Raw genomic sequence first — 13,525 nt, 5'->3', positions numbered from 1 at the left:
TCGGGATCGGTCTCCGGGCCCACAATTTGGGGGCTGGCTCTCTGGTCCCTTCTGATGAAGCCATGGCTGCCGCCACCGCACCTGGTCCAGCTAGTTGGCAGGCGGAGGAGTTTGGGCAGCCTCTCCCAGGATGCAGTTCCCCATCCAAGGACCAGACCTTGTACTTCCACAGGGTCCGGATCTGCCCAGGGCTCTCCAGGGAAGCTGCAGGAACTGGCCTGGGGCAGCTAGGGGGTTGCTTTGAGCCTCGGGATTATGTCAACAAGGGTGTTGTTGGGTCTTTGGGAGGCAGGCCTTGTCTACCACATAGACACCCTTTCTTCCAACTGCAGCTGCTTCCTGACCGGGGACCAGCCTCAGTTTCCCAAACCCCAGTCAATATCTGGCCGGGCCACCAGTTTTGCGTTCTTCCTACCCAAGAAGGTATGAGCTGCTGCTTATGGAGCCGGACGTGTCCTTCGTCCGGGGACCTAAACAGCAAACACTGCTTTCTCATAGTTCTGGGAAGTCCAAGTCAGGGCGTCTGCAGCTGTGGTTTGTGGCGAAGGCCTGCTTACCGGCTCATAGATGGCGCTTTCTTCTGGGCCAGAAATGTGCTAAAGCACCCAGGCGCATCCGACTGGGACTTCTCTGTAGTTATTTTTTAAATTTTCACTCTTTTAGTGGGGGGTGGGGGGGGTGGGGGGGGGGTGGGGGACGTGCGCATGAGCTAGAAGCATTGATCTGGGTGTGTGGGGGCCAACGCGGCCCCTCCCCGCCTCCAGTTTGGAAAGCACTGCCCTGGCTAACAGTAAAGCCGGCTTAGAGCCAGCTGAAGAGCCGATTGAGGAGAGAAGGGGAACGCGTTGCAAAAATTAGCCCCAAATCAATCGCACCCGGATGAGTTGGCAGCATTTCCTTTATTGATTCAGGACAGAAGCCCCAGGCACCCTCCTCCCATTGCCCGGCCCCGCTCCGGCCCCGTGTGCCCAGAGCTCGGGTCAGTCCACGGCTGGACGTCCCTGGTCCCTGGGCGCCGCCCGGGGGCGCAGCCCGCCTGCCTGCCGCCGGCCATAGCGCAGGCCGAAGGAGTTCCAGTTGAAGGCAGACAGGCCCTTCTCCCGCCGCACCAGTGCCTTTCCCGGCGGCGGGGGAGGGATCCGGTGGCTGCTCGGCTGGCCCAGGGCTGGCCTGGACTCCTCTGCGCTCGCAGGGGCTGCGCACCGCCCGCTCTGCTCCCTGGCGACCCCCAGAGACAGGGGGCCGAGCTGCTGGCCTAGGACAGAGCCACAGGTCGAGACGGCGTGAGGCCAGGCGAACCTCTCCAACACCCTCTAGCAGACCACCCTAGCCTTTCCCTTTGTTCCTTGGCCGCCAGGAAGCTCAGAGCTCAAGGGCAGCTGGGAGCACCAGCGTCTGAGCGTGGCAGTTAGGCCATTGGTTCCCCCCTCTTTCAACATAGCGTTGATTTCAAATGTTTTCCAGAATTATCTGCAATACGTTTCATGTGAAATCACTTCATTTTAGGAACCAAACAGGGTGGGGCCTGGAAATAGAGAACTGAGGTGTTTGCTGGAGGTTCCGCTTGGCTCGCGGCCGGGTCCTGTGTTGGGTTTCTGCATCTGGCTCCCCAGATGGCCTGGGAGTCCTCGAGGCAGGTGGGGGCCCTGCTCATTCCTCTCACCTCTCAGGGCGCTTGAAACAGGGCCTCGCACATAATAGTGCCTCAGTAAGTGTTCGTTAATGGTTGAAAAGCGAATGAAAAGCTTGTAGCTTCAGAAATCAAGAAAGTGGAGCTAAGGCCATGTGCCCCCACAGCCCCCAGTAACTGTAGCTCCCTAAGTAAGCTATGCAAGGAAGGGCTCGGCAAAAACAGAAACTCATCTGGGTCACTGCCCCCAGGTGGGTGTGACCTCTCCTCTTCACACTGAGGGTGGACAAGGCCCTGCACATGCAATCGTGCAACTAGCCCTGAGTACACAGTGGCCCCAGCCAATCGCGGCGAGAGGTGTGGGCATGAGGCCTGGTGTGTGAGTGGGAGAGCACTGCTTGGCTTTGGGGCCCACTCCTCAAGGCCCTGGCGGACCTTGGAGGAGGTGGGCATGTCCAGAATTAGTGACCATCTTCCTAGGAGGTCCCAGGGTCTGGCTAAGGTGGGAAGGGACGAAGGCTTCCTTCCCGTCACACCTGCTATCCCACCAGTAGAATCACTTCTCAGGCGACCTTTTGTGGCCTCACCTAAAGTCTTTCCCCCAAAACAGCCAACAAACTCACGGCCTCTGGGACAGTGGTGAGGTTATTTTCACCCAGAAAGGACATCTGACCCCAGGAGGGAACACACTCCTGGCAAAGGACACTGGGGGCTGCGTTCTCCCGGGGCTGGGATAGTTCAGGGGCACAGTGACAGCGCATGTGTAGGTACGCTCCGTGCTCCGAGTCCCGTAGCCAGAGGAACTGCGGTCCAGAGAGGCTAAGCCGCGGTCCTGGCTTGCCCAGAAAGCTGAACCAAGCAGTGTTACACAACAACTCCCGACTCATGCCGCTCAGAGACGCCCCCTCAGGGAGCTCCGCACCTGCTGGCCTTCTGAGGTGTTTGGGAGGCGTCTTTACATCTTTGGGCCTCAGCTTCTCCAGCTCATCGGTACCATAGCTAATCCATAAGGTTGACAGGATTTGTCCTTTTGTTTAGGTTCTTCCCCCCCCCCCCCCAAAGTCCCCAACAAGGGACTGGAGTCTCTGATGGAAGAAACTTGCATAGTAAATTCCTTCCCAGCAGATCTTCCCATCATCTGAAAAGTGTGGCAAGTCTCATTTTGCAACCAGCCTTTCCCCCAGACACGCGTACCTGTGGCTCTAGGGTTCTCCACGGACGCCACCTTCTCTAAGGTGTCCCTGAAGGAGATGGCACAGAGGAAAAGCGTCAGCTGCCAAGAAACCAGTAGGTTCATCCTGGTGAGAAGCGCAGGCCCTAGAGGTGCCCTGAGGCTGAGACAGAGAGAGGGAGGAGGGACGAGGTCAGGCCCAGGTCTGGGCTGGGTACCGGGGCAGAGCCAGTGCCCTTGGAGACCCCACTGGAGGGCTGAGTCCAAACAGACATGTCATGGACATGGGCCTGACACCACTGGCACAGGACAGTCAGAGCGGAACTCATTCTAGGCGAGGGTCATCAGGGAGGGCTTCCCGGAGGAGAAGGTGGGACAGATCCCTGTTGGTGGGAGGGGCAGGACGGCTCAGGTTGGAAAGTGGCCAAATCTCAGGTTTGCTCGAGAGGAATGTTGGAGAGATGAGGGGTGAGGATGCTGTGCAGGAGTGAGCAGGGAGGGGTGAAGGGAAGAGGGCCAAGGAGTTCCACCTCACGGGGGACACGGAGGCGCAGACCTTCTCCCTGGAGCCTGGCACTTCCCTCCATGCTGAGCTCTGCATAAACCCAGACTCTCCGTGCTCCAGTCTCCCCGTTAGCACGTGCCTGCTCACACCTGGCCCATCTCCCTCCTGCTGTCATAGAAACGGAATTCTTTCCCTTTTTCATGAACGAGGAGGGAAGGCAGTCGTCTTGCTCTCTCGTGGCCTTTGACAGCCCGAAGACCGCCATTCAGTGGTCTTCCTGCCTCGCATTCAGGGAGGAGAAAAGCCTTCTCCTGACTTGTCAGGTCGCGGGTCTCATTTCATGTTCTGTCGGCTCTGAGGGGGTAGGCATGGAACTGACCTCAGAACGTTGGCTGTTGGGTTGGGAGCTGTGTACTCACTCTGACCCTCACTCCAACCTCGTTCCCTTTACCCTCTCCTGCCCCCTCCCATCTCCTCCAGCTCCCAAGTCGAATTTCTCTTTGAAAAAGTCATCAGACACTTGGAGGTTGTCCAGGAAACGTGATTAAAAACAAACTAATGAGGAGGCAGGAGAGCTGCAGGTGGAGCCAAAAGGGTGTGGATGCCAGAGCTAAGGCCCCGAGCCACTGTGGGGTGGAGTGAGGGGCCCCCGTGTGCCCACCGGCCCCACCAATCCCTCTGTTCACCCCCCACTCCCCTTTCCCCCTGCTCCCTCCAGGACCCAGGCATGGCGTGGAGGGGAAGAATCCTGAAATGGGATCCGAGGTCCTTGGATCTGGCCCCAGCTATGCCCGCCCTCCCCATGAGACAGGAGCAAGTCCCCCCCATCTCTGGCCGTAGTGCTCCACCTGTAAAACAGGACCACTGGGTCCGACTGGCCAGCGAATGTCCCCACAGATGGCCACTTACACTTGCAGACTCTGATTCTGTGGAACCCAGACCATGGCCTTCTGCACCTGCCTTAAAGGGCGGGGAGTAGATGCAGGATCCATTCATTAGAGAGACGAGTGTGAAACCATTTTTGTGTGGCTTCAGGCTGTGGGTGCACAGGGTCCAGGTTATTTTGGAAATCATTTCTTGAGTACGAACTGGGTGCTGTGTTAGTTGCTAGGTGCACTGGTGCTAAGACACAGGGGCTAGGGTGCACAGTGCTATGACACAGGGGCTAGGGGCTAGGGTGCACAGTGCTATGACACAGGGGCTAGGGGCTAGGGTGCACAGTGCTATGACACAGGGGCTAGGGTGCACAGGTGTGCTAAGACACAGAGTTGCTGCAAGCCCTCAACCCCCATCTCAAGAAACCGGAGTCCTCAGACAAGAAACCGAGTCCTAAGCAGACAATTTAAAAACAACACTGTGAATGACAGGCTGAAGGTGTGTCAGTATAAAGGGGTCTTTGGGGGCCTAAGGGAGCCAGGCCTGGAGGGTCCAGCCGGGTTTCTGCAGGGGGCGGCACCTGAGCTGAGTTTCTGAGTGAGTCAGGCAGATGCCTGCCAGGAGGGGGGCTCTGCTGGGGAGCGAGAAAGCGGGGAGTCTAAGGAAGGGCCACCAGGGCCTTCACCCCGGAGGGGAGGGTCCGAGACGGAGAGGAATGTGTGGAGACTTGCATTTCAGATGGAGCCTTCTGGCTGCTCTGCAGGAGCAGGGTGGGGAGGGAGGGAGGGAGGAGTGGGCAGGCTGTGTGCTCCCCTGGCTTCTCCCCACTGCCTCCTCCCAGCACTTACCTTGGAGCCAAGTGAGAGTTCTGCGTTTCCTGCTGCTCATTCACACACACACACAAACCTTCGCCCAACTCTTCACACACATGAAATGAATTGCTTGGAAAAAAACCGTCAGCTTCCAAGGGCCCACGGCGGCTGGCCTCTGGGGGTACGTTTTATGGCTCCCCCACCCGCTTTTGAGCCTAGCGAGTAGCAGAAATCCCAGGCCTGGCTGGGAAGCTTCTGAAGTGGGGGGGGGCCTTCCTTTCTGGGGGGACCTTCCTAGCAGCGCGAGAGGCTCTTTGGCTGGGTTTGTATTTGCCATCCATAGTTGGAGAAGGCGCTCAGAGGAGCCCTGTTGAGCCCATGCGCCCTGAGGGGCTCCCCAGCTTCCCCCTAAATGCTCCCGTGGCCCCCAATCCCAGCCACATAGTTCACGCAGTAATTACAACGAATTGCGACTATTCCTGCCCAAAGAGGAGTCCTTGAGAGGGTCCGGGCCTCACAAATAAAGTGCCAATCAAGGCATCCGCCCATAATCTGGCCCCTCAGCCCCACTTCCCCTGCCCCGGACACATCAGTCAGTCAGTCTTGGAACTGAGTTCCTGCTCCCTGAGCCCGGGCAGACCCCTCCCCCAGCGTGGATGCCCAGCGCACCTACCTGGCTCCCTGTCCTGGGTCCGGGTGGGTGGGAGCTCCGCAGGGTGTCTGGAGGGTGAACACCAGCGGGGAGGGGAGCTGGGCTCGCTCTTGCCGGCACCCTGACCACATCCCCACCCCTTTTATCAAGCCCAGGTGACCAGGCACTGGCCCCTTAGCCTCCCTCTCCCTCCTCCGCAGACCCCCCTAGAGAGCAGACTGCTGCCTCCCGCCCCCTGGCAGTCACGACTAGAATCAGCCTCCCCCCGCCCCCTCCAGAACCTCCAAGGCCAGCCTTCTGATTCCCTCTCCCATCCTCCTCCTGCTCCTCTTAGACCCGCTCACCAGGAGACCCTGTGAGCTGATCACGGTGGAAGTGGCCTGTGTGAGGAGGCGTGTGGTGGGGGGTCAGCATGAAGAGTTCCCCCTCCAGACAAGAGCCACGTGCACGCCCAGGGTGGCACGCCCAGCGTGGAGTGGGCAGCATGGAAGGCAGGAGGGCGGGAGACGGGCACAGTGGCACCAGGGGTTCCAGTTCCCCGAGTGCTCCCAGATCTGCCAGCTGGCCTTGGGGTTCCCTCCTGGGCTGTAATCTGCAACTGGGCGGGGGGGGGGGTGTCTTCATTTCCCCCGCCCACCCTCCCTTCCTTCTTTCCCCAAATAGTGACTGAGCACTCGCTCAGCTCAGGGTTCTGGGATGGATTTAACTCTGTCAGATGGGTAACACCTGTAGGCAGCTAAGGGCGCAGAACACATGGTCGCTCTAAGATGGCCGGGCCTGGAAAGTGCTATGGGAAGGTGAGAAGTGACTTTCAGGCAACAGTGAATCAGAAGGCGCTGCTCTCAGGACCTGCCTTCGGGGGGTTGGCACCCGTAATGATGGCATTTGTAACTGCTGTGCTCCCCCATGGAAGCAGGGACAGACCCCCCCCTTGGCCCCCTCAGCATCCACTTTAATGCTCAGTACAGACACAGAGGGCCCTCAAAGACATTTACTAAGTGCAGGTGTCCCCACAAATGGGTACACACACTGTGAGTAACCACGAAGGCAGTGTTTGTTAAAATACAGTTCATTTGCATTGACGGCTACCAGCTGCTCAAGTGTGTACACATTGTGGGGGACACCCTATATGTACATTGCGGGGAACTCTGGTCTCGTCCTTGGGCCTGCAGTCATGGTCTTTACCCTTGGACCAGGGGCTCCTGGGACAGAGCCTCTTCCTTCTGTCAGACTAGGCTCTCCGAAGGCGGAGGCTGTCTCTACCCGCAGACAGGAAGCTCTCCCGGCACAGGCTCCGCCCGGGGGTGTCCCGTGCAGACATCCACCTAAAGCCGAGAAGCACTTCATGCCAGGCCAGGATTTCTACCCGTCACTTGTCTAATGCCTTCTGCAAAAGGGGCTTGCACACACATTGCCACTTCTCAGGATGCAAATGAGCCGCTGAGAGCAGGCCTGCCCTTTGCTGTGTAGATTGAGATGCCCCGAGTCAGGAGATGACTTAACAGGCCCGAGACACTGACTTCGAGTGTCAGACACACACAGCGTGGGATTTAATCTTTGCTTTTTCTCCCCTACAGAGCGGGGTATGGTCCCAGCCCCAGCCCGAGCTCTGTGGGGCCCTGGAGCTCTGCTCCCAACAATGCCCACGGCCTCTGGCGTTGGCTTGGGAATCCGAGGTCAGTCACTTGGAGCCATCCTTCCTTCTGGACTCGGAGAGGCCCGGGTGTGCGGGGTAGGTGAGTCAGTGCAGGAGGGGGGCCCGAGAGGGTGGCCCCATTTCCTTTCCAGCCCCCTCAACCAACGGTCCAAGTTCAAGGAGCTCATCTCTGCTGCTCAGACCATTGAGCTGGTGCCTTGAAACCTCCGGTACAGCTGTGGGAACCGAGAATCATTACTCCAGACAAAGGGTGGAGAGCAGACTCAATATCAGGGTTATTAGGGAGCTGGCCTTGAGGTGGGAGCTGTGCCAAGCGCAGACAGGGAGAGGGGGTTGCAGGGATGTGCCCAGCTGGCGGGCGGGCCGGGAGCTGGCTGAAGAGCCTCGCTGGGCTTCTCAGAGAGCCCATATTGTGTCAGATGCTTCCGAGAAAGAGCGGGGGGGGGGGGGGGGGGTGTGTGTGCACTGGGGACCACTGCCCACGCCTGCCCAAGGAGAGGACAGAATCTGCCACAGCTTTCCCTGCTGTCGTTAGCTGTCACACATCCTCTCCAAGTCCGGGGCCCAGACTCAGCCAGCTCCCCAGAAAGCTCTGGCACTTTGTGGCTGGGTTCCCTAGACTCTCTCTGTGTCTGTTTCTTTGGCTATAACCAAGAGCTATTAACAGCCACCATCCTCCATTCCCATCCTCCATCCCCATCCCTCCTCCATCCCCATCCCTCCTCCATCCCCATCCCTCCTCCATCCCCATCCCTCCTCCATCCCCATCCCTCCTCCATCCCCATCCCTCCTCCATCCCCATCCCCATCCCCATCCCTCCTCTATCCCCATCCCTCCTCTATCCCCATTCCTTCCCTTATCCCCATTCCTTCCTCTATCCCTATTCCTTAGGCCAGTGGTCGGCAAACTGCAGCCCCTTGAGTGTGGCTCTTCCACAAAATACCACGTGCGGGCCCGCACGTACAGTGAGATTGAAACTTCGTGGCCACACTCAAGGGGCCAAAGAGCCGCATGTGGCTCGAGAGCCACAGTTTGCCGACCACTGCCTTAGGCACAGCTGCGCAAGGGCCTTTGTCAAATGGAGAAGGAGCAGGGCGGGAAGAGAGCGGAGGCAGGCCAGCCTGGGGAAGGGAGTGCAGGGGGAGGTGGGGCGGGTCCGCTGTACCTGGGGCAGCAGTTTTCCCCACTCCGTGTGCTCCCGCCACCCCCGGGCCCCACCACTGAGCCACATGCACGAGGCACTTACCTCACTCAGGAAGGGGATGTTAAAGGCATTGCCCAGGAAGCCAAAGGCCACAGGGAAGAAGCCCCTAGGAACAGAGGGGGGAGGGAGGGGTCAGTGATGGCCTGGGCGGGGGGGGGGGGGGGGGGGCGGGAGGTGGTAGAGGGTAGCAAGACTGAGGTCCGCAGACAGGCTCCAACTTTGGCTCCCAAGGGAGTGGGCCCCTAGCACTGGGGGCAGGCTTGGTCCCCGCCTCCAGCCCCCCAGTGTTTTAGAGGCAGCCAAGTGGAATCGTTAAGAATGAAGTCCCAGCACAGCTGGTGTGGCTCAGTGGTTGAGCGTTGAGGAGGTCATGGTTCGATTCCCAGTCAGGGCACATGCCTGGGTTGGGGGCTTAATCCCAGTGTGGGAAATGCAGGAGGCAGCCAAGCAATGATTCTGTCTCATTGTGGATGTGTCTCTCTCTCCCTTTCCCTTCCTCTCTAAAGTCAATAAAATAGATTAAAAAGGAAAAGAACGAAGTCCCTGGGTCAGGCTCCTTTGGAGCCCATCTTGGCCCTGCCACTCGCTAGCGCTGTGCGAGCCCAGGGCAGATTCCTCACTTTCTCTGGGTCTGTTTCCAGCTGTCAAACGGGGTTGATAATAGTACCTATGTCCGAGGGCCTTACACGCAGAAATGCTCAGGAAATGCTTGTTTGTATTATTGTCGCTGTCCTCTCCCCAGACTGGGCGTCACCACCTGCTGCAGGTCCCCTGGGCTCCAGGCAGGGCCGGCCGGTGGTGGGGGCTGTGCCGTGTCTGCTCTCCCTCCCGCCTCAGCCTCCTCCCGCTCTCACCCTACGGGGCCTGGCTGGGGACACAGGGGGCTTGGAGGCACCGAGGCTGACCTGGGAAGGGAGCCCTGTGTGGAGCGGAGCGGGCACGCCATCAGACATTTGAATTCTGCCTGAATTTTTCCTTTTCTTGGGCGGAAATTCCTGCGGTCCCCCGGCCCCCTGAGGTCTCTCACCGCTCCGAGTCCCCCGCAATGCTGCTGGGAGGTGTCTTTGTCCCGGTGACTCTGGGTTTGAACGACTGAGTCTGCAGGGGCCCTGCTCACAGTCCCCAGCTCTCGGTAAGCGGTCTGAGTGCCGGTTGTCAGGATGCATTTGTCTTCCCTACGCCCTGCGAGTCCTCAGGAGGCGCCTCCCTGTCTAACACGTGTCCCCAGACCCGGCCACGCACTGGGCACAGAGCAGGTGCCTCCTATATATTTGACTCTGAGCAAATGACCGAATATCAGCTACATGGGTGGCAGAACATGTGGGAGAAAATTTATTTCTCGAGGCCATGCTACATGACCTTTGTGAGGTCGGGGCATCCAGGCTGATCAGGGTGCTTTCAAGGCCACTGAGCAAATGAGGGTTCCTGTGGGAATGCGGGGGCTCCTGACCTCGCCCCTTCCCATGATTCCATGGACCATGATTCTTCCAGCCCCCATCACCCCATCCCACCCCTGCTCTCTCCACAGCGTCACAGGGACATGGGGTGTCTGTCCTGCCAGCCCACCTTCCCCAGGACCCTTTCCTCCCCGCCCGGTGCCCTCCAGTCTTCTCTCAGCCCCTGCCCATCCCTCAAGGCTTGTCCCAGGTCCTGCTTCTGGAGGGACACATTCTGGCCCTGACAGTGGCTCCACATCTCCACTGAGTCCCACCCAGCCTTTCACCAGGCCCAGCTGGCACCGACAGGCCGAGGGGTGTGGAGCCAGGGGCCAGGGGCGGGGTGGGGGTGCGGGGGTCAAGGTCAGATCCTCGGCACACTGCCTGTGGGGCCAGGCAGGGGCAGCCTCTGAGTGCTGGCTCCCTCATCTGGAGGGAACAGCCCAGGACGGGCGGTGGAGGAGACAAAGTGAGGTTATGATGGAGCATGTCTGGGGCCTAGCAAACGTCAGCTCACTGCCCTTCCTCCCCCCGCGGTCATTCAACTCGAGAGTGAGCCCCGCGGGTCGTCCCTGGTGACAGGCACAGTGCTGGGCCCACAGCAGGTGCTCAGTGTGTGCCGGTCACGTCAATGTATCCTTCAACCTGCTGTTGGAGGGGCCTTTCCAAGTGTCTGTCCCATGCCCCTCCCCGTTTTTATTTTTTAAAATATATTTTTATTGCCCTGACCGGTTTGGCTCAGTGGATAGAGCATCAGCCTGCAGACTGAAAGGGTCCCGGGTTCGATTCCGGTTAAGGGCATGTATGTACCTTAGTTGCGGGCACATCCCCAGTGGGGGGTGTCCAGGAGGCAGCTGAATTGATGTTTCTCTCTCATCGATGTTTCTAACTCTCTATCACTCTCCTTCTCCCTTCCTCTCTGTAAAAAATCAATAAAATATATATTTTTAAAAAAATATATTTTTGTATTGATTTCAGAGGAAGGGAGAGAGAGATGGAAACATCAATGAGAGAGAATCATTGATCGGCTGCCTCCTGCGCGCCCCCTACTGGGGATCAAGCCTGCAGCCCCAGCATGTGCCCTTGACCGGAATCGAACCCGGGATCCTTCAGTCCGCAGGCTGACGCTCTATCCATTGAGCCAAACTGTCCTGGGCCTTCTCCCCATTTCCAGTCCTTCCATGGCTCCCATCTCTTGCAGGGCAGGTCCAGCTTCTGCACACCCGCTGGCTGCGCCACCCACACCTGGTGGGCTGCTCTCAGCCACTCAGAGGCCCGGGGGCCCATTGGGGGAACGGCATCTGCACTCACCGGAAGAGGCTAAAGAATCCATAGGTTTCTAGAAACATGCCCAGGAGGGGCCAGCGCAGGAGCACAACGACCACACCCCCCAGGAAGAAGCTGGTCCCCTTGAGCTTGTGCCTCTGGAAGAAGAAGGAGAGCGTCTTCCTCAGGCCGATGATGAGGGTCAGGCCGGTCAGGAACAGCAGCTGGCGGGGGAGGAAGAGGAGCGTGAGTTCAGGCAGCCCCGTCCCTTGGAGCTAAGGGACAGCCTCCCCCCTCAGAGCCAGGGGCCAGCCTCCCTCCTCGGAGCCAGGGGTCAGCCTCCCCCCTCAGAGCCAGGGGTCAGCCTCCCTCCTCGGAGCCAGGGGCCAGCCTCCCCCCTCAGAGCCAGGGGCCAGCCTCCCCCACTCCCTGGGGACCTGCGGTCAGGCCTGGAGCGGCCATCAGGCATGGGGCAGGACTTGCTAACTCTTCAAGGAGGGTCGGTTTCAGAGGGCGACCCAGCCTTGTAGCAAAATTACGGAGCCTTGAGGAATCTGAGCTGTTTGGAAACCAAACTGCCACGAGGAGAAGCTGGGCCGTTCTCTAATTTCTCACCCAATTCAACCAATTTCTTGGGTCCCAACCAGTGCTTCATATCTACTGCATTTCTCATCACCCCTCCCGGGGAAGGTGAGATAGACAGTGAGATTCTCTCCCCGGTCGGAAGGGGAACACCAGGCCCGCATAGGCTAGGCGGCCGTACCCAAAGCCGCGAGGGACCGGCAGGGCTCCGCTGCCCGGGGGGGATGACACTCCGGTCCCTCCGGCATCTGGCCCTGCCACCGCCTTCAGTGTGGCTCCTAATGATCCCTGAAGAGTGCCCAGGCTCCTGTCCAATTCCTTCCAGCATGTTCCGTCCACCTGAGAGCGCTTTCTCCAACCCCACACACTTTCCTTCCCAAACCCCTTCTCATCCTCCCCAGCTGGGTACGCTCTCCCCCCTCCCTCCCCCCTCCCCCCCAGCACCCGTTCAGATGGAATGTGCTTGTCTCATGGTGACTTTGCCACACCTCTGCCTCCGTCCCCAGGCGTGTGTGTTCGTGGGACACCCCCGCCCCTAGCTGGTGGGAGTCCAGTGGAGGGACAGTGTCTCACCCCTCCCGGCCTCACCCAGAGCTGGCGTGAGAATCCAGGTCCTCGGACTCCCTGCCCAGTGGGGCCTGCTGTCCATCCCCAGCCACCCTGCCGGCCCAGGCTGCTGGCACCTGACCCTGGACGGCCGCACGGGAAGGAACTTAGGGCTGACCCCAGCAGTAGAGACCTCAGGGAGGTTGGGAGGGTCCGCAGGACAGGGGCACTCACGTTTCCGAAGGCCAGGAGCACGGAATCAAAGTACAGGAGCACTCCAAGGAGGATGAAGAAGGCTCCGAAGCCGGTGATGCCCACGCCAATCTCTGCAACAGGCAAGGAGGCCGTGGTGGGAGGGGTTCTGGGGAGAGGCGGGGGCCTGGGATTTTCCGGTGACCCCTGGACAGGTGCCCTCGGGGGAGCTCTGTGCTCGGGGGAATGATGGGATGGATGGGAAAGGAAGAATGAGCTCGAAAGTACATTGAGCTCCTGCAAACGGCCGTGCAGTCCTGCGCTTCCCGGCATTCTGTCCTCCAAACAGCCCTCTGCGTGGCTGCAGCTCCCCCACGTGCGGTTGGGAGCTGCCGATGGCCACGCCACACTCAGCCAAGGGACAACTGGCAGCTCATGGCCACCAGCCCCAAAGGGCCCGGAAACCACCAGCTGTCCTGCCTGTTTCTCAAGAGGCTGGCCCTCCTGTCTCGTTCCTCCCCTAACTGCCCCTGCCCCGCCTTCCCGGTGAACACCTGTCACCCTGGTTTGGAAAAACAGAAGTCATCGATCGATAGTGTGCTCATCTGTCCTCCTGGAGTCCACACCCCAGCCGGCACCCGCTCCCTTTCCTCCCTCCCTCCTGCAGCGGCTGCCTCTGGGCCCCACCACCCATCCCTGAGCCTCTGGTGGCGGCCACAGTGGCCTGCAGTCCTGCCCAAGGCCGGGCCTGCGTGGCAGCGCCCCCTGGTGGCAGTGCGTCTCAGGGTGTCGCTCCTTGCAGCTGCAGGAGTTTGCTCAGAGCCAGCGTGGACAGCACCCAAGTGCAGGACCTTAAGGCCCTTGTTGGGTCAAGGGCTGCATTTTGGACACTTTGATACATATTTCAGATCGCTCCCCTCAGGAAGAGTTGTAACAATAACCGGAGATGAAGTTCCTTTTTTTCTTAAACCCTCCGCGTAGCACAGAATTGTTCAT

General features: G+C 59.4%; 2 protein-coding genes across 2 annotated transcripts in view; both read right to left on the bottom strand.

Moving 5' to 3' along the window:
• Positions 1-980: 980 nt before the first annotated feature.
• Positions 981-2,927, bottom strand: KISS1 (KiSS-1 metastasis suppressor; the record flags this gene model as incomplete). The annotated part of the gene is made up of 2 exons (XM_081113299.1): positions 981-1,255; positions 2,825-2,927. 2 exons carry the CDS (start codon positions 2,925-2,927, stop codon positions 981-983), a joined length of 378 nt encoding a protein of 125 aa, XP_080969425.1.
• Positions 2,928-7,132: 4,205 nt separating this feature from the next.
• Positions 7,133-13,525, bottom strand: part of PLEKHA6 (pleckstrin homology domain containing A6) — a 63,333-nt gene continuing 56,940 nt past the window's right edge. The window contains exons 23-26 of the mRNA XM_081112398.1: positions 12,572-12,663; positions 11,255-11,433; positions 8,550-8,613; positions 7,133-7,518 (exon numbers count right to left, since the gene is read on the bottom strand). Coding sequence (XP_080968524.1) covers positions 7,480-7,518; positions 8,550-8,613; positions 11,255-11,433; positions 12,572-12,663 — 374 coding nt within the window. The 3' untranslated portion in view covers positions 7,133-7,479. The remainder of the gene's footprint in view (positions 7,519-8,549; positions 8,614-11,254; positions 11,434-12,571; positions 12,664-13,525) is intronic.

The sequence above is a fragment of the Myotis nattereri genome (genome assembly GCF_964212035.1).
Source record: "Myotis nattereri genome assembly, chromosome: 18".
In the NCBI taxonomy this organism is placed as follows: Eukaryota; Metazoa; Chordata; class Mammalia; order Chiroptera; family Vespertilionidae; genus Myotis; species Myotis nattereri.
Note: the sequence above shows the minus strand (reverse complement) of the source record. Positions and strands in the feature narration are given on the sequence as shown.